This window comes from Rana temporaria, chromosome 1 (genome assembly GCF_905171775.1).
Source record: "Rana temporaria chromosome 1, aRanTem1.1, whole genome shotgun sequence".
In the NCBI taxonomy this organism is placed as follows: Eukaryota; Metazoa; Chordata; class Amphibia; order Anura; family Ranidae; genus Rana; species Rana temporaria.
The window spans coordinates 220,924,683-220,946,435 of NC_053489.1; the positions used below are offsets into that span (position 1 = coordinate 220,924,683).

The window sequence follows — 21,753 nt, forward strand, 5'->3', positions numbered from 1 at the left end:
TATTTTATTGGACATCACAACACAAGAAAATTTGGCATGCCTCATTTTTCAAACTGCAGCGCAACACACCATAGAGATTTTAAGAGGTTCATTAAATAACATGCATTGTTTTACTTTACTTTGTACATTAAATTGTGAAGGTGTGAACGGGGCCTGAGGGTTTCAGTGTTGCAAGGTGTTTATTTATTTTTATTTTTGGTTGAACTCAATAGGCATGTATTTTTTGTCAACAAAACTAAGCAAGTCTTTGCATTTATGTCTTGACAGTTTTACTTTCACTACACCCTGTAGTAAATCAGGCCCTATGGGTGCTGATAGTTGAGTAAAGCCAAGCCATGTTGCACAGCAGTAGTTGCAGTGAGTCCTCTCCAGCAGGCTCAGGCCTGGGTCTCCACACACTTTGCACTGCTTCTGTTGCCTGGGTTTCTTTGCTCAATGCAGAACGTAACTGAACTCCAGCAGAGCTGAGCTCATTGTTTGACTTTGCAGGGAAAATTGAAACCTCTTTCCGCCCTCCCCTCCTCCTCCACCTCCTCCTTGAAAAAGGGGGGGGGGTGAGACTTGAGTACGAGAAAAGGATGTGAAAATATGGCGAACTTTTCCTGGGAAATGCTCAGTACGAAACCGTTACTTGTAAGAGTGTGCTAGAGAGCTGCGCAACAGGAGCCTGTGTGACCTGTAGAAGTTTCCTCAGCACATTGCCATGGCCTGTATTGTCAGCCCTGCCATTACTGCCTGAGGAACAATGGAGCAACAGGCTGTAAAGAGGAGAGAAAGGGTAGGATGCAGTAAACTTCTTTTGTTGACTTTTTAATTAACCCCTGTAGTGCTATCATGCTAACTTGATTATTGCGGCGGTGGTCGGTCAATGGCTTGGTGACCTAGCTGAAGAGGGATGAGGAGCGGTGCTTTTCTGTGGAGTGTTGTACACCTTTGTGTACAACACTCAATGCTCCTCTCTAAAGTTCACTACTAACAATGCAGTAGAAGTATATGTGTTGTCTCTTTCAGGGTCAGGACTTTCTTTGATCTATCATCCTAAGTCAAGGATTCTTGTGGTCCAACTTAACCAACTGAGTACTGTCTGTGATACTCTTTTTATTTTAAATTTCAGGACAAGCTTTCGCAGTGTTCCCTTCTTCTCGGTCCAAGCAGGACTCGGGAACACCCTGAAATAGTGTTAATAAAAAAAGTATCACGAACCGTACTTACTTGTTTTTGTTGCAAGTGCACTAATATGGCTACAATCACCTCAAGCATGAGTTTAAACTTGTGGCCTGTATGATATCAAATGAGAGGGAAAACAGAGGGGCTCCACAATGTGGACTTACAGGAGAAGATGTACTTTTAGGGACATTGGAGCATCTCAGAACGCTGCTCATTCCTGGCCATGGGATAACTAAGCACCTTTCGCCTGGATCTGTCCTTGGACCTCTACAGTAGGCTCAAGAACAAGGTCAAGGAATGACGAAGAGTAGAGGGGGAGCTTACTGTCTTTTAATTAAGGTGGGAGAAGATGAGAGATGTAGTCATTGATCGAGAGTGACTACCATAATGTTAACTCAATGTGTGGCTCTAAAAATTTCCAGGGAACTACAAGTCCCAGCAGGTCATGTTATCTTCTTGCCGGCAGTGTGTGCTGGGGTATGTAGTTCCACCACAAGTACCAGTAGCCTAGCGCTGGCAAGAACTGAGCGCCAAGCGTGACAGTATTGGAGAGAGCATTTTGGCAGTGTTAGGGCAACACTGAGTAACATAATGAGGTAATATAATGCGTGTTTGCTTGTATCAAGAATTTGAATAACTGTCATGGAGAGTTCACTGCTAAAAAAGGCTTACTTGCTGACTTTTAATTCTCATTTTGAGAAAATGTATTAATGATATGACCTAATCAACATCATCAATATACCCTTTGCCTTATGTGCTCTTCTTTTTCTTCTGTACCCTCACCTTTTTAGAATGTAAGCTTTTTGGGGCAGTATTGTGGCTGTTACATGCATATTTGCATTGTCCTGTACCTAATATTGATTATAATGAGTTCATATAACATGTTTAGTGTTCAAATTGGTTAAACGTTGGGGAGGGCTGGGTGTTTGGGTTCAGCTAAGGGTGAAATTGAGTGTTATGTAATAGGTAGGTAGAAGATTTAGTGCTAGGGTTCAGGTACATACAGCCTACTTTGACCGCCAGCCACGGGAAAATGCAAAACTGTTTTGCTGTGGTTTGCGTCTTCCAGCGGTTGGCGATCAAAACGTTTCTATAGCGAATACAATTCTTCCCCATTCATGAGAGGGAGGTTGAAGCTCCCCTAAATGCAGCAGCTTCTAAACTCTGGTAAACGCCTGTGTGTACATGGTTTAGGACAGAGGTGCCCAACCTTATAAAGAGCGAGGGCCACTTAAGCCACTTGGTAACCGGTCGCGGGCCACAAAGAGCGGAGCAGGTGGATGGCATGTCCGTGTCTGCTCTGCATATGCAGAGCGGACATGGACGCAGCCCACGATACTTTGAGTGGATCATATTGTAGGTATGACACAAGTCGGTTTATGTCTTCCACTACTTAGAGGTGAATGGAGGGTCCAATTGGTCAGACTGACCGTGTGAAGGGGGCCCAAGGCTGCTTTCACACTGATGCGCTGCGGTTTACCCGCACCACTGGTGCAATGCAGTGTACCTTTGGTTTCCTGCACTTTGCAATAGTCTTTCATTATATTCTTCAGGTTTGGTGCACTTTCAGAAAGCTCACCAAACTCGCAGGTAATAACAGAAGTCTATGGCTCAGTGCAGGTAACCGGCAGGTAAACTACTCTGCACCTGCGGATCAGTTTGAAAGCAGCCCAGTAACCACTACAGAACAGATATGCCCATATACACACTGTGATTTTAGTAATAAACTGATCTTTAATAACAGTATTCTTTTTATTCCATCCCAGAGCAGGAGGTCGCGGGCCACATCAGAGGCCTCTGCTGGCCACATCTGGCCCCCGGGCCACTGATTGGACATCCCTGGTTTAGGAGCTTTGGCAAAACAATGCCAAAAGCTCCTAAACTCAAGTTTAGGTACGGGTGAAGGGGTTCAGGTACGGGAAGGTTTGAGGTTTAGGTATGGTGTGGGTTAAGTATTATGGCTTCCTTCCGAGTTCTGTGTCTATGGCCACTTAAATGGACAGGTCGTGATTACGTCACTCCCGCACATGTGCATGCTGGTCACATCATAGTGGCACCGACCAGGAGCCGTAAATGTTCGCTGAGCTGCAAGATACAAGTGAGATTTTAGGCATTCTCTGCAATTGAAATATACATTTTGGTAGGATACTCCCCAAGGGTTTATCACTTCTAAAGGGATGCAGACACCTTAGCTTCCCTCTTAAAACACAGAAAGTGCATCATCTATAATAAACTAGACCTTCCCATTCAGGATGAGCATGCGATCAATCTGGTGAAACAGCTATTCCTTCAGAGTAACAAAAGGTAGGAATCTGCTACGAAGTTTGCTAAAATCCCTGCAATGTACATCACAGAAAGGAAGTTGTGCAAAAGTGGAATTACTCTTTAAGGTTCAGGTTGGGCGAAGATTGTGTGTTAGGGTTCCAGCATGGTCTACAGGGCAGTTACAGTTAAGCTGGCCATACACCTATAGATTATCTGCAGATTTTCTATGGTTAGATGGAAAAAGTGCACCAGATTTCTCCAAGTACGCTAAACTGTGTGGATGGAGGAATCTCCCACTGGGCCAAGCTTCAGTATCTTGCTAGTCGGCCCCGCTGGCTCTCAACCTAAACAATGCCTGCACCCAATCAGAATGTTCAGGTATTGTGAGAGCCAGTGGGGCCAACTAGCAAGATATGGAAGCTCAGGGATGGACTGGCCATTGGGACTACAGGGAGTTTCCCGGTGGGCCGATGGCTCAGTGGGCCGGCTTTAGTGACAGCAGACCGCCGCCCCCCTCTGCTTCTTTGTCTCACCCTTCCCACACCGCTTACCTCCTCTCCCTCCCCGCAGCGCTCACCTGGGGGGAACAGAGAAGCAGATGGAGGACCAGAGGAGCAGGGGGGATGACAGAGGAGCATGGGGAAGGGGACAGACAGCTGACTTAACAGCTACTGTATGGCCTGGGAGTTTCTCACTTCTGCCTAATCTTGTCCCATAAGGAGGGGCACCAAACTGATTATTTTCCCCGGGTGAAATAATGTCTAGCTTCCCCACTGGTACTGCCTATAAAAGTACCAGTACCAGCCGCTCTACTCTAATAAAGTAGTGAACGGGGAGAGGGGGCTTGGGTGGCCAGGGGGGTGCGGGAGTTGTCCGGACGCCATGGGAGAGACCTGTCAAAGTGGGCCAGTCTGGATGAAGTCCAGGGCCAAATTTTTGTCCCAGTCCAGCCCTGTGGAAGCTTGGGCCAGTGGGAGATTCTTCCATCCACACAGTTCAGCGTAGATGGAGGAATCTGTTCCACTTTTTCCATCTGACCATAGAAAATCTGCAGATAATCTAAAGATGTATGGCCAATCTAATGCCTTGTATACACGACTGTTTTTTCCGTTGGATAAGGCCGCGTACACACATTCGATCCATCCGATGAGAATGGTCCGACGGACCGTTTTCATCGGTTCACCGCTGAAGTAGACTGATGGTCTGATGTGCGTACACACCATCGTTCCAAAAACCGATCGGGTCAGAAGGCGGTGACATAAAACACACAACGTGCTGAAAAAACGAAGTTCAATGCTTCCAAGCATGCGTCGACTTGATTCTGAGCATGCGCGGGTTTTGAACCGATGCTTTTGTGTACTAACCATCGGTTTGGACCTATCGGGCAGCGGTCCATCGGTTCGATTTTAAAGCAAGTTGTCTAATTTTTGTCCGAAGTACAAAAGACCGATGGGGCATACACACGGACGGTTTGGACAGATGAAACTGAACTTTGGTCCGTTTTCATCGGTTTGGACCGATGGTGTGCACGCGGCCTTAAAAACTGATGGTTTTCCTGACGGAATTCCTCTCAAGCCTGCCTTGCATACACACGGTCACACACGAAAAACTGCGATGGAGCATACACACAGCCGGGATTCCCAGCCAAAAGCTCTCATTGACGGCCGGGATTCCCGGCCAAAAGCTCTCATTGCAGGTTTTCCGATGGGAAAACCGGTCGTGTGTACGAAGAATTAAGGTTGGGAACAATCAAGTGAAGTGTTTTTCTGCACTACTTTAGTCAAGCATAATGTTGTTGTTTTTTTTTTTTTTTTTTATGAAAAAGCACTAGCCATGCTTCTGAAGTAGGTGTTCTGTGTGTAAAGCCGCGTACACACGACCATTTTTAATGTCATGGAAAAAAACTACGTTTTTCTCTACATGATTCTTGTCAAGCCTGCCTTGCAAACACATGATTGTGAAAAAAAAATGCTCTAGCAAAGCGCGTGACGTACAACACATACAATGGCACTATAAAGGGGAAGTTCCATTGGATGGCGCCACCCTTTGGGCTGCTTTTGCTGATTTTGTGTTACCATGTGTTAGTAAAAATGCATTGATTACTGTGAAAATGACCATTGCAGTTTGGGAGTTAACCACTAGGGGGCGCTGAAGGGGTTAAGTGTGACCTCATATGTGTTTCTAACTGTAGGGGGGCGGGGCTGGACATGTGACGTCATTGATCGCCTTTCCCTATATCAGGGAACAGACGATCAATGACAGCGCCACTGTGAAGAACGGGGAAGATGTGTTTACACACACCTCTCCCCGTTCTTCAGCTCCAGGGACTGATCGCGAGACTCCGGCGGCGATCGGGTCCGCGGGTCAGGTACAGGTACGTGATTGTGCCCAGCCGTGCCATTCTGCCGACGTATATCGGCATTAGGCGGTCCTTAAGTGGTTAAAGCCTACACACAACCGTTTTTCATGATGTGAAAAAACGACGAGAAAAATTAGAGCATGTTCTACATTTTTAATGGACATTTTTCACATAGAGAAAAATGCTCTGGAGCCTACACACGATCGTTTTTAATGACCAATTAAAAAAATGGCATTTTTCTCGTCATGAAAAACGGTCGTGTGTACGCGGCATAACTCTTTTCAAGGCAAGTATAATCACATAATTGGTTACTTGATGAGAGCTGAAAGAAAGTTCAATGTCCACAATGTCTTTTTCTTTGCTTTATTTACCAAACGTCGTAAATACCACGTCCATCCCTGTTTCAGTTCGGAGTTTACAAGAATGTGTGGTAAAAGAATAAAAGTAGTAGTTGAAGATGTGGAGGGGTAATAGGTAGTAGGTTCAGGTGTATAAGTTTTGTTTGGAAACAATCCTGCTTCCACCAACCTCACTAACCTAGCAGCCAGGGTGTCACACGGAAAACTTGGTAGAGTCTCTGCCACAGACCTTCCCAAAGATGGAGATATGTTCGGTCCAGAATCCTCTCAGCACAGGATTAAGCACCTGGATCTCTTCTTGAATAAATTCTTGTAAACTCAGAACTGAAAGACAACCTTCACTCAGCCTCTCAGTAATAGTGCGTCCTTCAATGAAGTTCAAGGCCTCTCCTGAGCGTACCAGCCTTCTGCTCTTTGCTCTCCAGAATAGGTACTTCATTAAGTGGCTTCCTCCCTCTAGGACGGACAGCACAGGACCACTCTGCAAGCTTAGACCCAGCCTAACTACCAGGCCTACTGGTAGATCACAACTCCGGACCAACATGGTCCCGGAGCCAGGAACACTTAAACACGCACCCCCGGCCAGGAGGGCCACTCACAGGGGGTGGTGGGACGACTGACCAGGGACGGACGACGACCCCGAACTAATGACGTCTGTTCCTTAAGTACTCTCCCCCAGCATGCACAGTGAGACGATCAACTCTCACTGATTGGCTGCCGAGGAAGAACACCCAATACACCCTGACTTGACTGCTGCCACCCTTGGCCTGGGGTGGTACCAACACCCCAGACAACAATAGTGGTCACTCACAGTACAGCCATGGCTGGAACGGAAGCCCGAATTTGGCAAAACAATACAGTCAAAGGTAGTTAACGACTACCCTCTCTCATTTACTAAGCTCTGGAGCAACTGCACTTGCAATGTGGACAGCTTGTTTGCATTTAGTAAACCCACCCCTGTGTAACCATCCCTCCATCCATTTGTCTACCTATCCATTCCTCCATCCATCAATCCTTCCACCTTTCCATCCCTCTCTACCCCCATGCATCCCTCTATCTATCCCTCTATCTATCTATCTATCTATCTATCTATCTATCTATCTATCTATCTATCTATCTATCTATCTATCTATCTATCTATCTATCTCTGTGCTTTTTTACACATATGGGGGCAGATTCATGTAGATCAGCGGATCTTTAGATCCGCTCGATCTATGTGTTTTACGATCCACCGGTGCAATTTAGCGAGGCTAGTGCATGATTCATCAAGCACTTACCTCGAAAATTGCACTGTCGGATCGTAACTCCCCCGGCGGAATGCAAATTCCGTGGCTAGGGGGAGTGTACAATTTAAATCAGGCGTATTCCCGCGCCAAATTAACTGCGCATGCTCCGCCGGCGAAATTTGCCAGTGCGCATGCTCCAAATGACGTCGCTAGGACGTCATTGTTTGCGGCGGCTACGTCGATTGCGGCCATCCGTATTCCGGATCGAGTTACGCAAACGACGTAAAAATTTGAATCTCGGCGCGGGAACGACGGTCATACTTAACATTAGCTACCCCTCATATAGCAGGGGTAACTATCCGCCGGAAAAAGCCGAACGCAAACGACGTTAAAAAAAAGCGACGGGCGGGCGTACGGACTTGAATCGGCGGTTCTCCTCATTTGCATATCCGACGCGGAAAAAAAAGCGACGACACCTAGCGGCCGGCGGGAGATTGCAGCCTAAGATTTGACTGGTGTAAGTCACTTAAACCAGTCGGATCTAAGGGAGATCTATGCGGAACTAATTCTTATGAATCAGTTGCATAGATCCGCCTGTGGGATCTCACAGATCCGACCGTCGGGTCTCACAGATACGACGGCGGATCAGGAGATCCGCCGTCGTATCTCTTTCTGAATCCGGCCCATGATCTCTTCAGCATCCAATCTATTTCACGTTCCCAATTCAGATGGAATGAAAGGGACATTCTGACTGACCTCCATGGACACACAACAAGAACTGTACCAAATCTGCGGTAGGCCAGAGCTGGAGTCCCATTCATTAGTTTGAAGCTGATCTACTTAGTATGAGACAAATGAACTGCATGTTAAATAGGAAGCCTGGGGAGCAAAAGGGTCTCTGAGAAGGGTCTTAGACGGATCCAATGCAACAAAGAGTAAAGTGACAGGCCATATTCAAACAAGATAAATGTGATGGGAAGTAGAGAGAAAGCGAAAGCATAGGTAACACTGGGCCTCACTTATCAAAGGTGTCTGAAAAGAGCCCATGGCAAGGAAGCAGAAGGAAGCTTAGAGAATGAGAGAGAAAGCATAAATAATTGCTCTGGGCAACCAAGACATAGTAGGCAACATTCTGAAATGTTCATCAGAAACACAATAATGGGATTGATGTATTAAAGGCAAAAAGGCTGTTCACTTTGCAGGAGAATTTCCCCAGTGAATGAAGTGAAGCTCCCCTGACTTACATCATTCAATCACGTGCAAGCAAATATGATTTTTTTTTTAAAAATTACTTGCATCATGCTTGGGTATTCCTTACAAAGTGAATCTTCACCACATTCACTAAGCTAAGGGAAAAATCTCTTGCAATGAGCGAACAGTCGTAAAATTAACTTCACTGTTGTGCTGGGAAACATGATCTATTTAACATGTTGGTGTAAATATGGTTAACAGTCCAGGGCTTGTTTTTGTAATTTTTTTGAGGGGATAGAACTCGGATAGGGAGTAGGGGTATTATGGGATGTCCACTTGACTTTGAAACGTCTTCAGGGACAACTCCTAGTATATACAGTCCTATATACAGCTCCTTTCCTTCCTCAAGTACTTCACTTGCATGCAGAATCACCAGTGGTATCACTATGTAAAAATCTGTAGCACTGGCCTATTACAGTCAGGGACTTACAGCCCTTATACTTGTAGGATGTAGAGTGACACCACTAACCTATTTTCTCCTGTGGTCACTGGTCCGACTCCGAGCACCACCTCCTCTTCAGGCCCCGCCAGCCCTCCTGGCTGCTGCAGCCTCTTTCACTAGCCTTCCCGGCTACTTCACCACAGTCCTCCTGACTGACATTCCCCAGTCCTCCTGACTGACATTCCCCAGTCCTCCTGAGGCCTCGTACACACGACCGAGGAACTCGGCGGGCGAAACACATCGTTTTCCTCGTCAAGTTCTTGTTAGGCTTGTCGAGGAACTCGACAAACCAATTTTCTCCATTCCCGTCGAGGAAAAAGAGAACATGCTCTCTTTTTGGCTCGTCGAGTTCCTCGTCAGTTTCCTTTACACACGACCGGTTTCCTCGGCAAAAAAAGTCTCCCACCAAGTTCCTTGATGAATTCTGCCGAGGAAACCGGTTGTGTGTATGAGGCCTGACTGACATTCCCCAGTCCTCCAGACTGACACTCACCAGTCCTCCCAGACCGACTCTCAGGAGATTTCCCGGACCTGCTGACTCTCTCTCCTGCTGTCCCCACACCTGCTCCCATGCATCCAGGCAATGATTCATCTGTGTATTATAGAGAGTCCCTCCAGCATCCATGCCCCAGTCCCAAGGTCACCCCCCCAGACTAGAGGGAACCCTCAATGGCCACTGACAGCCCCCTTAGCACTCCATCTTTCACCTGACTGCCCCTGCTGGCATGACCTAAGAGTATTTAAGAGGTGCCAGCCCCATGCCAGCCAACTTGCTGGGGATTGGCTGGGGCCCTCCTCAATACTCCAATTAGATCCTCCTAGACTCAACCCTCTACTTCTGGAAGCCTCTCCAAGGTTCCAGAGAGGGGGGGGAGTTGCTAGAAGTGCTGCTTGATGAGTCATCCAGCCTCCCTTAATCACTCATCCCTGACCCAGATTCAAGATAAATGTACCTACTCTACAGCTTACGAAAACTATCTACACCTAGCACACTAGCTAGAGGGTGCTACACTGGCATACAGCCATGGCATCTGTCAGCCTGTTATTGATTTGTGCTGGTCGAGGCAATACACAAATACCTGTGATTCCCAGGCAAAGAAATACTATTTTTCAAGACAGCGTATGGCCTCTACCCCCATGTTCATGAGTCCTTACATTTTATCCCTGTAACACCAGAACAAGAAATGTGGAGAACGCAGGGCCACTGAAATAGAGAAGCACAGACAGCATAACTCGACAGAGGTTCTAATCCTTCCACAATTTACTAAAGATGGTTAAAGCTTTGTTGCTGTCTTTGTTGAAAATTGTGATATTTCTTGTCACCGTCTGTTTTCGTTACAATCCATCATTAGGACAGGAGGTGAGGGGAAATCTCCTCAATATAAAACAAAACAGAGGTTCTAATCTCTTCCTGTTCTCTTCAAAGGGTAAAGCTGAACTTCAGGAATTATCTGTATTGCATACACAAGTTGCTTGCTCAGCACTGCCACCTATAGAACTCCTTGTATTTTTCCAGTAAGTACAAGGCATAGTCTGATTGGATGGGGTGGGCCACTTTGCCTCTCCACCTCATCCAATCAGAAAACACCTGTATTTATTTTTAAAAATACACAGTGGTTTATAAATGGCGGATGTACTGACTTCCTGTGCTCTGTGTGCATAGAAGAAGTTGCTTGCACAGATCCCCAGCAGGATGGCTATTATTGTGTTAGCTCTGACTACTACAGTGACTTCCAGCTTCCCCAGCAGTCCATCAGGTATATGCATACTTACATTTTGCCAAGCTGAATTAAATATGCAATAAAGATTATTTCTAATACATGACTTTAAAAAAAAAAAAAAAAAAAATTGCGGCTAGAGTGTGACTAATACATGAAGAGTATTTTTTCCATTTTTAAATGCTCCTGTCCAGTTAGTATCATATATTATAATAGTTCTTAATAGATAACAAAATTGTACATCTCACGAATACTTTTACTTTTCCAAGGAGAAAACTTCAAAATAGGCTTAGCCCTCGCATCTTATGCGTTATCCCTTCTAGTCATCTTGATGTATTTTAGGAAAATATTTGATAATCTCCTGCACACTGGTAGTGTTGCAATGCTATTTGAATTCTGTATTTTATCTGTTGAATTTTGTGTGCCTTTACGCAGTGCACTGACAGTACAAATAAATAAATTCTTAATAGACAAGCTGATAATTAAATTAGCTGATTGACTGCCTGCTAGTATGAATAGTACATCTACCACCTACAGCCTGGCACATCTCCACCTATGACTGATGTTTGGGCAGTCTCTGTATCACAAATAAGGGCCAGATTCAGGTACAATTCCGGCGGCGTAACGTATTGCATTTACGTTACACCGCCGCAAGTTTTACAAAGCACTTGCCTGTAAACTTGCGGCGGCGTAGCGTAAATCCCTCCGGCGCAAGCCCGCCTAATTCAAATGGGGCGTGGATCATTTAAATTAGGCGCGTTCCCGCGCCGAACTGACTGCGCATGCTCTGTTTTGAAATTTTCAGCCGTGCTTTGCGCGAAATGACATCGCACCGACGTGATTTTTTGAACGTCGACGTGAGTTACGTCCTTTACTATTCACGGACGACTTACGCAAAAAAATTTTTTTTTTTAAATTCGAAGCGGGAACGACGGCCATACTTTAACATGGCAAGTCTAAAGATAGGCCAAGAAATAGCAGCTTTATCTATACGCCGGGAAAAGCCGACTAGCGACGACGTAAGAGAATGCGACGGTCGCGCGTACCTTCGTGAATCGCCGTAAACAGCTAATTAGCATACCCGACGCGGAAACTCCACCCAGCGGGCGCCGAAGTATTACACCTACGATCCGAAGGCGTACAAAGCCGTACGCCTGTCGGATCGAAGCCAAAAGCCGTCGTATCTTGGTTTGAGGATTTTAAAATAAAGATACGACGCAGCAAATTTGAAAGTACGCCGGAGTATCAGTAGATACGCCGGCGTACTCTCACTGTGAATCTGGCCCTTAGGCCCCGTACACACAAGAGGATCGATCCGCTGAAATTTATCCGCGGACCGGTTTCAGCGGATAGATCCCCTGGTGTGTACAACCCAGGGGGATTTTTTTCAGGCCGATGGATTTCCAGCGGATCAAAATTTCTTAGCATGCTAAGAAATCGATCCGCTGGAATCCAGTCCAGCGGATTGATCCGCTGGTCTGTACAGACTCACCGGATCAATCCGTCTGATTCCATCCCTCGCATGCGTCGTAATGATTCGACGCATGCGTGGAAGTCCTTATATTACAGCGTCGCGCACGTCGCCGCGTCATCATCGTGGCGACGGCGCGACACGTCACCGCGAAGGGGAATTCCGCGGGGATTTTGATCTCATGGTTAGTACAACCATGAGATCAAAATCCGCCAGAGGATTTATCCGCGGAACCGGTCCTCCGGACCGCTTCCGCGGATCGATCCTCTCGTGTGTACTAGGCCTTAGTGTTCACTGAGCAAAATAACTTCAGGCCTTAAATCTTATCAAAGAATTTTCGTACGAATTTCGCACTGTTAGTGGGCTGCAGCAGCAACAGCCGGTTCTTGTGCGGCAATCAAATTTGAGGAATCCGACATTTTGGAATTTTTTTTAAAAACAAACGATTTTCTGATCAATGATGGGAGAATCGTGCGAGAAATGTTACAGAAAAAAAAATACGCATGTGCAAGAAAAGAATATTCCCAGAAAGAAAGGAATATTTCAGGAGAGAAAAGAATATTCTCGGCAACATGAAGGTTTGGTCGGCCGAATTTCGAAAATCAATGGTGGCATCATCGGATCACAAAAAAACGAACTTTCTGATTTTGAAAATTATTTTTTTTTCGAAAATTTGACCGTGTATGGCCTACTTTATGCATACTTGAGTTTAAATATGCTGCTTTTATAAGCATTTGAGTTTTTTTTTCCTCTGCCTCTAAACTCTAAACCCTCCAAGTTAACCCAACATCAACATCAATTGTGCGTTCAGGAGAGGAGCTTTTGATACAAAATGCCTAAACGTGGGTAAACGCGTCCAATAGGAGCTTTTAGCGCTTGAGCGTTTTTCATTTTAATGGCCAGACTAAATTAATATTCTGGCCAATGAAATGAATAATTACCCAAGCACTAAAAAAACTGAGAAGTGGATTGGCTTACTAAGGAATGTTCCTACAATTGATTCATATGGCATACTAGCCTAACCACAAGAGTGGTAGGCAATTATATTTGGTGAGTCTCCATCTGATAGGAGCGGGTCTGATGTGACACACACAGTGGTGGATCGCTTATGGTGTTTTTTTCCTAATTAGGACAGCACTGGGAATTACTTACATATTTTTTTCATTGGATAAAGAGGACTGTTATGGGACTTTTTTTTTTTTTTAATCTTTTTAGAATATGGTTTACATTTTTTATATCATTGTATAAAACAAACAAAAAACAAAAAAAAACAAACATGTCATACTTACCTCCACTGTGCAGTTCGTTTTGCATAGAGTGGCCCCGGTCCTTCTCTTCTGGGGTCCCTGAGCGGCGCTGGTGGCCAATTAAGTGTCCAAGTTGGAGAAGCTCCCGAGTCCCGCATCTGTGTCCATGCATGCAGAATGCAGGACTCGGCCCCGCGTGAGCCAGTGTGAGCCAATGACTGCATAGAATGCATCAAGGTGAAAAATCATGAGGGTTTACAACCCCTTTAATATTCAGCACGTGTTACTGTTGTGCTACTGAGAATATTTCTAGAACAAATATTTCTGTGTGTGCACCTTGGTATATAGAATTTATTCTCACTTGTTTTGCTATTTATGTTTATAAGTAGCAGCATTGATTACAAATATTGGATTCTTTTTCTCATTATCATTTTGAGCGTGGGAGATCTTTATTATATACAATAGGAGGTGCATGTAGAAAGTCCTCTACAACATCAACTCTGTAGCCAGTTACAAATCCCTTAAAAAAATGACCACTGAGATATCTGTAGCTGCTACAAAGTTGCTAGTGTGAAATGAACCTAAGAATTGCATTGCAACCCTCCAGATGTTTTATTCTTTCCCAGCTGGTTAAAGGGGGTGATCTACATATGGGTCAGTCCTGTTTCATTTCTGTAAATTAGTGGAGGATCAATACCTGCACACAAAGATGTTTGGAATATGTTTGTATGCAGTAATAAAACTTCATCTAGGTTCACGCTAGCTGTGCTGCCCTTATGCAGATGCATGGCGATGCCATTAATTCTTAATGGTGCCCCCATGCATCTGCTAACGTGCACTCAGGTGCATGCAGTAGTGTGTGCCAAAGCCTTCTGCAGGTTGAAAATGCTTGTTTATTATCCCTGGAGAACCGCTACACTGACAAGTTCCGATCCAGTCATTGAAAGTGATGCTGGAGGCACATGTAGACAATCCCATGTTGGCACACACTTTTTGCACAATTTCACAATTTCCACTATTTTTTTATTAGCATGGAAGAGATGCAAATAGTGTGAATTTTTTTCCCGAAAGCTGAACACCAGGAATTCAGCCACTTTGTAAAATGTGCAGGCATACTATGAGTTAAGTCCAATGAGGTGTATGCCACCTTAAGGACTTATTTCTTTAATTTACATCTAACCGACCGTGTGTACGGCCTAGCGGACAGGTTTCCAGCGGACACAAGTTTCTTAGCAAGCTAAGAAACTTGTCCGCTGGAAACATGTCCGTTGGACATGTCCGATGGTTAGTACACCTAATCGGACATGTCCGCTGGTTATGACGTGTAACCAGCGTCCCTAAATCCCACGCATGCGTCAAATTGATTCGACGCATGCGTGGAAGCATTGCACTTCCGTGTTTGAGAACGTTGGTGTCTTCTACGTCACCGCGTTCTCTGTACGCAGGGATTTTGGTCTGATGGTGTGTACACACATCAGACCAAAAGCTCCCAGAAGACATGTCCGATGAAAACGGTCCACGGACCGTTTTCATCGGACATGTCTCCTCGTGTGTACGGGGCCTTAGGCCTAAGTAACACAGAACGTAAGAATCCATGCCCCATATGATATCTCTGTTTATCCACGTGAGCATACACCCGCACTGGTGTTCTTTGAATCCCTATGTGGATAAACACATTTCTGCCATTTGGGATGCAGCAGCTGCACATACACAGCCGCTGTTCCCAATATGACATCTGTGTAAGTGCAGGTAAACAACCTTGGGGTGTAGTGTTAGCTATGCTTCCAATTCCATAAAACTGTCAGATGCAGATAAAAGAGATAAGTCCACAAGGTGGCATTCACCTTCTTCTACTGAAAGCGGAGTTCCACCAAATATTTTTTTTTAAAGTCAGCAGCTACAAATATTGCAGCTGCTGACTTTTAAAATATGGACACGTACCTGTCCCTGGTGCCCGCGATGTCGGCACCCAAAGCTGATCTGTTCCTCGGCTCTCGGGTGCTGGCGCCGCCATCTTCGGTAAGGGAATCAGGGACCACTTCCTGGTTCCGTACTGCGCATGCGCGAGCCACGCTGCGCAATCTGAATGGTTCCTGCTGTCTTCTCTGACCTGTGTTTCTCACAGAAGACAGCGGGGGGACGGAGGAGGCGCTGGACATGGCATAGATATCAGCGGATATCTATGCCCGGAAGTGGGAGCAAATACCTGTATAAGACTTTGGAAGTTCCATTTTTGGGTGGAAGTTGGCTATACACAGAGTGAATTTTGGGCAGTTCCTAATGAACTGGCAAAAATAAAGCCATAGGTGGCACCTGACCTTATATGAAAATCATAGAAACAGGGCTAAAAAATTGTTGGCTGAACAGTGGCTTTATCCAGATGCAGCCATTGTTCGGGTATTCTGACCGTTGCGGGTCCTGGCTGTCTGGATACAATAGCCTGGCATGGCATATTTCTCACCCAATGGGGAATCTTGAGTGGCTAACCTTAGTGACATTAGAGTGTACATCTTGGAAATGGAAGGAGCAGAATCAAGAAAACATTTGTCTGAATGACCTTATGAACATCTACGGGAATGTAGAAGGGTGTTTCCTGCATTTGACGTGCACTGCAAACACATACCAGCAGATTCCTATTTACTTCAATGGTGCAGTATGGATAAAAGTTCTGACGCCACATTTGACCTGCATTTTTTTTAACGCATGAAACACTGTAGACTGTGTTTTGGGTTTAAGCACATGTTGATGGAGTGCTATGTTCAAATACATAAGACAGCAACAGCTTCGCAGCGAGACAAAAATGATCCCCCTTGACACATTCAACATGCAGTGCTCTGCCATCCATATGCTACCCCAGTGTTTCTCAACTCCAGTCCTCAAAGGCGCCCCAACAGGTCATGTTTTCAGGCTGTCCATTATTTTGCAGAGGTAATTTGATCAGTTTCACTGCCTTAGTTATTACCACAGCCGTTTCATCTAAGGGAAATCCTGAAAACCTGACCTGTTGGGGCGCCTTGAGGACTGGAGTTGAGAAACACTGTGCTACCCATACAAGTGAATGAGGCTTTTCTGCAACAGTGAGGCCTCGTACACACGACAGAGTTTCTCGGCAGAATTCGGCGAGAAACTTGGTCAGAGCCTGATTCTGCCGAGAAACTCTGTCGTCTGTACACTTTCGGCCCGATGGAGCCGCCGAGGAACTCGTCGAGGAAATAGAGAACATGTTCTCTATTTCCTCGTTGTTCTATGGGAGCTCTCGGCCCGCCGAGCTCCTCGGCGGCTTCAGGGCTGAACTGGCCGAGGAACTCGATGTGTTTGGCACGTCGAGTTCCTCGGCCGTGTGTACGGGGCCTGAGCCATACGTTAGGCCCATGTTTGCGGTGCAAAATTCAGTTGTCACAAAAAGAGCAAGAAAAAACAGGTATTCAGGTGGCAACAGTACCACCCCCCGAACGCATCTGTGCATTTCTGTGAAAAGCGATCCACTACAAAGCGCTTAGTTTGCTAATCAGTACTTGCAATGTTGGAAGCAGGTGTGGTCATTTTAATTTTTTTTGAGAGTGTGATAACTGAGATTTCTGAAATCGAAATACTTTTTTTGAGTGATAAAGAAGAGTTATTTATGCTAGGAAAGTATTTTTTGGTCTGTATATTATCATTATTAATTGAATTCAAATATATTAAAGCGGAGCTCCACCCAAAAATGGAACTTCCGCCAGATGACCCCCTGACATGCCACATTTGGCATTTAATTTTTTTGAGGGAGGAGCGGGCACCCAGCTAACACTTCCTCCCCTGGCTCTGCAGCGCCGGAAGGAAGTTCACCTCTCCCCCCTTTCTACCTGCAATCTTCTGGGACACGTCACAGGTCACAGAAGATTCATTAGGTGTATACATAGATAAATGATTGTGTCTTTTTTGTTATCAGTGTAAAATGTATACATAGATCACGACATTGTAATTGTTTTACTGCGGAATGCACGATGAAAGTTCAGATGTTATCACTGTAGCTTTCCTTCCCCTGTCACAACGACTTATTACTTACCTTAGAAGAAGTGGCTTCTATCCAATCAGATGTCATCCTCTACGGTGCATAAGGCTCTGCTACTTTTTTGTACAATGTAGTAAAATAGTTGTATTTTAACCTGATTCTTTCCATTGTGTATACCAGCTGTACCTGTTCTGAGACAATTGAAACAGATGTAACAGAAGGCAGGTACCAAAAGCAGAAATATAGAGTTCAGAACATAATCCTAGGAATTCAATAAAATGTTTCTATCTTTTACATCTCCTAATTCGAAAAAATTAATTCATTTATGATCTATAATGTCTACAATGTCTATAAAATGATTACTAACAAACATGTTACCGTGCCTGGAACAGATATTTCAGATTGATGACATTAAATAACTTTGCACCCAGTTCTCCTGATCTATCCCCTCTTTTTTTTATGTGTTTCTAGAATGCAGGCCTTTCCTATTGGCTAGTACCCTTGGCTGCTAAGATGGCCCCTGCCATCTAGAGTCCTTGGTTTCTAGGGTGCAGGCAGCCTCTACCACCTAGCACCCTTGGTTGCTAGGATGCAGTCAGCCTCTATCATCTAGCACCCTTGGTTGCTAGAATGCAGAGGGCCCCTGTCTCCTAGTGTTCTTGGTTGCTATAATGCAGGCGGCCACTGCCACCCAGCATCATTGGTGACTAGGATGCAGATGGCCCCTGCCACCTAGTGTCCTTTGTTGCTAGGATGCAGTCAGCCTCTGCCACCTAGCATCCTTGGTTGCTGGGATGCAGAGGGTGCCTTCCACCCAAAATCCTTGGATGCTAGGATATACGTGGCCCCAGCCCTTGGTTTGCTAGGATGCAAGCAGCCCTTGCCACCTAGAACAGCTTTTATTATATTGAATTATACATTATTGTCAAAACAACCTGTGGCTTGAAAAGATTATTGTACTGAATATTTTTAGTTATGATTATGAATAGAACAGACAGTGTTACTGTGATAGAAGTAATTTTCCAGACTCATACTTTTCCCATGCTGTCTATGGACTTATGATGATGATGACTTTTCATACACACCAGATTTGGACACTTTATAATGAATGATCATTCCAGAGCATTGCACAGAGACAATTCCCATGTATATGCCATGGATAGGGAATGGTGAGGGCAGTGCTGTAGAAAACCCCTACCATCACCCAGGGAATAATAATTGTCATTTCTGATATAGTATAGGTCCCATTTGAAACGAGGAGCCCTACAATTTTTTTTAATCCCCTGTTGCCATCAATACACCACTATAGATTGTAAATGGAGAGTACAAAACATTTAGGTTTCTATTAGCTTAGTTTTATTGTAGCAAGCACCTGATTTATAGTTGGGTTCTACTTACTTGGAAGAATCACTGTATTGTATATTTCCTTTAGATTTTAGACCTAATTGTAAATGCCAGATGACGGTGTAAGGCCGGCCATAGACAGTTCGATGTCTATGTGGGCAGGCTGAAAGTGTGGGCAAGCTGAATGTACCAAGTTGATCAATCGATCAACTTAGGTACAACCAGCCTGCCAGATTTACATGAAATTATCACTAGTGGCTGCTATAGCCACTAGAAATAATCCCTGATTTCCTGTAAGTTACATGTGACCACTCTGCTTTTTGGGGGATGATCTGTATTGGGGTGCGGAGGTGTCAGGATACCAGCCTGGGAATCCTTTGGGGCCTTCTCTACTTGATGGAAAAGTTTGGTTCAGACTGTTCCATACCCATACATATTGACCTGGTAATTTTGCTAATAATGTAAATTTGTTTGTGTGTTTTTTTCTTTCCCCTTCCCCGTTCTTTCCCCCTGTAATTAATGGGGGGAAGGGGGTAGGGGGGATATTTGTAAAAACATTTAATATTTTTGTAAATCTCTCCTAGCTACAACAGAACCTCTGAAGAAGACCCATTTAAAAACTAACTTGCCGCTGGGTTTATTAGAAGCCTAACTTCAGCCATTTTTTCAGTTTTGGATAAAGTAGGAAAGTGTTAAAAGTTTTTATTTCTGTCTGTAACCTCACAGAGATATTTTCCCTCACTTCCTGTCCATGAGACACCCGTTCAAAAAATGGGAGGAGTTGTTGCCACCGGACAGGAAGGCACAGACAGCAATTTTAAACATTGTGTCTCACAAGTTCTAACCCTTTCTCTATCTTATAAAAGTGTATATTTTTTACCCCATTCCTGTCCTGTCAGGAAGTGAGGTGCTAATAAAAACCTGTCAGAGGCTAGTTTACTGTCCTTTAGGCTTTAGGGGAGCCGGACTGTGACCAATCGGAGTAAAGATTGTCCCAGCATCAGAGGGAATAGAAAATGACTCTTGGTGGCCAGTGGGAGTAAAAAAAATACATAACGCCTATGGTCAGTATTAAAAAGAATAATGCTCCATTATTGGTATTAGTGTGAAAGATAGAACTCCATCATAAGTGTCCGTGGGAAGAATAGTGCTCCATTGGGAGTGTCAGTGGAAGGAATAATGCCCCATCATTAGTGTAAATTGGAGGAAAAATAGCCCACTATTTCTGTCACCAGAGAGTGCCTTATTGTTGGTGTCAGAGGGAGGAACGGTGCTCCAAGGGCCAGATAGGGTCAAGCAAAGGGCCACATTTGGCCCCCAAGCCGCACTATAGAGACCACTCTTCTAGCATATTGCCCAGTGCCAGATTACATTTTGTGGCGGAGCCTAGGCTGTCAAAACCTTAGGGCACCTCTTGCAGTTTTCTGGAGGTTTCTTGTACCTGTGCTCTAGTAGGATAACATTGAACTAAGTAGTGTGCATGTTGGTCGCTTGTGGGAGGGGCCTACTCACTCTGCTCATGGGGGTACCTTTTCTTGTGTACATGCTCATTAATGCCTGTGACCAGGCAAGGCTCCGGGCCTTGTAAAAGTCAACAAAGAAAGAACATGTGAAAGAACATTAAGGTGATACCCTTACTTAGAGATGAGCTGTACACCGTGTGCAGGTGCATAACATACAGAGTTCCTCTGTGAAGTTTTCTGTACCATATCACTGCACGCCTTCCCGAATGCAATATTTAGGAAGGCATACCGCTTAGTCTGTGCCCTGATCAACCAGTTTAGCATACCTCTGCCACCACACTCCTAGTGACAGAATGGGGTCCTGCCGTGCACCAAGTTAAGACCTCATGCGTGCACTTAATTATCTCCTTCAGCTCTCCCGTACCATGTGGCTAAATGTATGGGTTCTCCGTACCGTGAATTCAATTCCGATTGCTTTTGGGGAACTGAATGCTAGGGAAGAAGTCAGAGCACCAACCCCCTCGCTACCAGAGGACCTGTCACCTACGCCAAATTCTACTCTATCTGGCTACTATGTATTCCCACCAGTCTAAGACCCGGTTCACACTGGGGCGACTCGTCAGGCGACACAGCCGCCTGACAAGTCACGTCCCATTGTAGTGAATGGAACCCTTCTAATAGGAGCGACGCAAGTCGCTCCGACTTAGAAAAAGGTTCCTGTACTACTTTGGGGGCGATTCGGCGCGACTTGCATTGACTTCAATACTGAAGTCATTTTGCAAGTTGCCTCTCAAGACGCCTTGAGATCGCCTTGCCGAGTCGCCCCCAAAGTCGTGTCGCCTGTGTGTGAACCGGCTCTTGGGTACCCATAGCAATGACACACATTCTCCATCCTTCTGCTGAGTTAACCCTTTGTAGTTGCCTTCCGTTCCTTCCTCTTCAACCCTGTGTGTGCTTTACAGGCCCTGTTATTCTGATATGCCATATACCTTCATGCACCCCTTTGAAAAACTTCAGACCAGTTATGAAACAGTTGATAACCTTTACTGAAACAGTCTCAGAACCTAGCCTAAAAAGTGCAGAACACTTAGGCTGCCCAGACATAGCATTGTAGTTAGTAGTCCATAATTGGCAAAGTCCTTAATGAGGTAGATTCCTGTGCGGGCAGTTCACGGGTTGCTGCAGGTTACATCTTCTCAGGCAAACTCTCACTGTTTTCCCATGAGGTCCCTCCCTCCCTCTGAGCCCGGCCTTTATGTAAGCCAAACAGGGTGGAGGGCAGAACCCAAAAAGCTAGAGCAAAAATGCAGAACCTGTGTTAACCCTTCCCCCCCAAAAAACAAAAAACGAACAAATGGACTAATTCATTGTCTCGGAATGAAAGTTAGAAAATATGTTTTGCTTGGTTATGCAGAAATAGGGAGACTCAAAATCCAGCTTACCATCTCTC

The 21,753-nt window shown here is 45.1% G+C and overlaps 1 protein-coding gene across 1 annotated transcript in view; it reads left to right on the forward strand.

Annotated features, from left to right (window-relative positions):
* Window positions 1–566: 566 nt before the first annotated feature.
* Window positions 567–21,753, forward strand: part of LOC120937514 (tetratricopeptide repeat protein 28-like) — a 100,504-nt gene continuing 79,317 nt past the window's right edge. Inside the window, exon 1 of the mRNA XM_040350801.1 lies at window positions 567–778. Within this exon, the coding sequence (XP_040206735.1) occupies window positions 746–778 (33 nt within the window). The 5' untranslated portion in view covers window positions 567–745. The remainder of the gene's footprint in view (window positions 779–21,753) is intronic.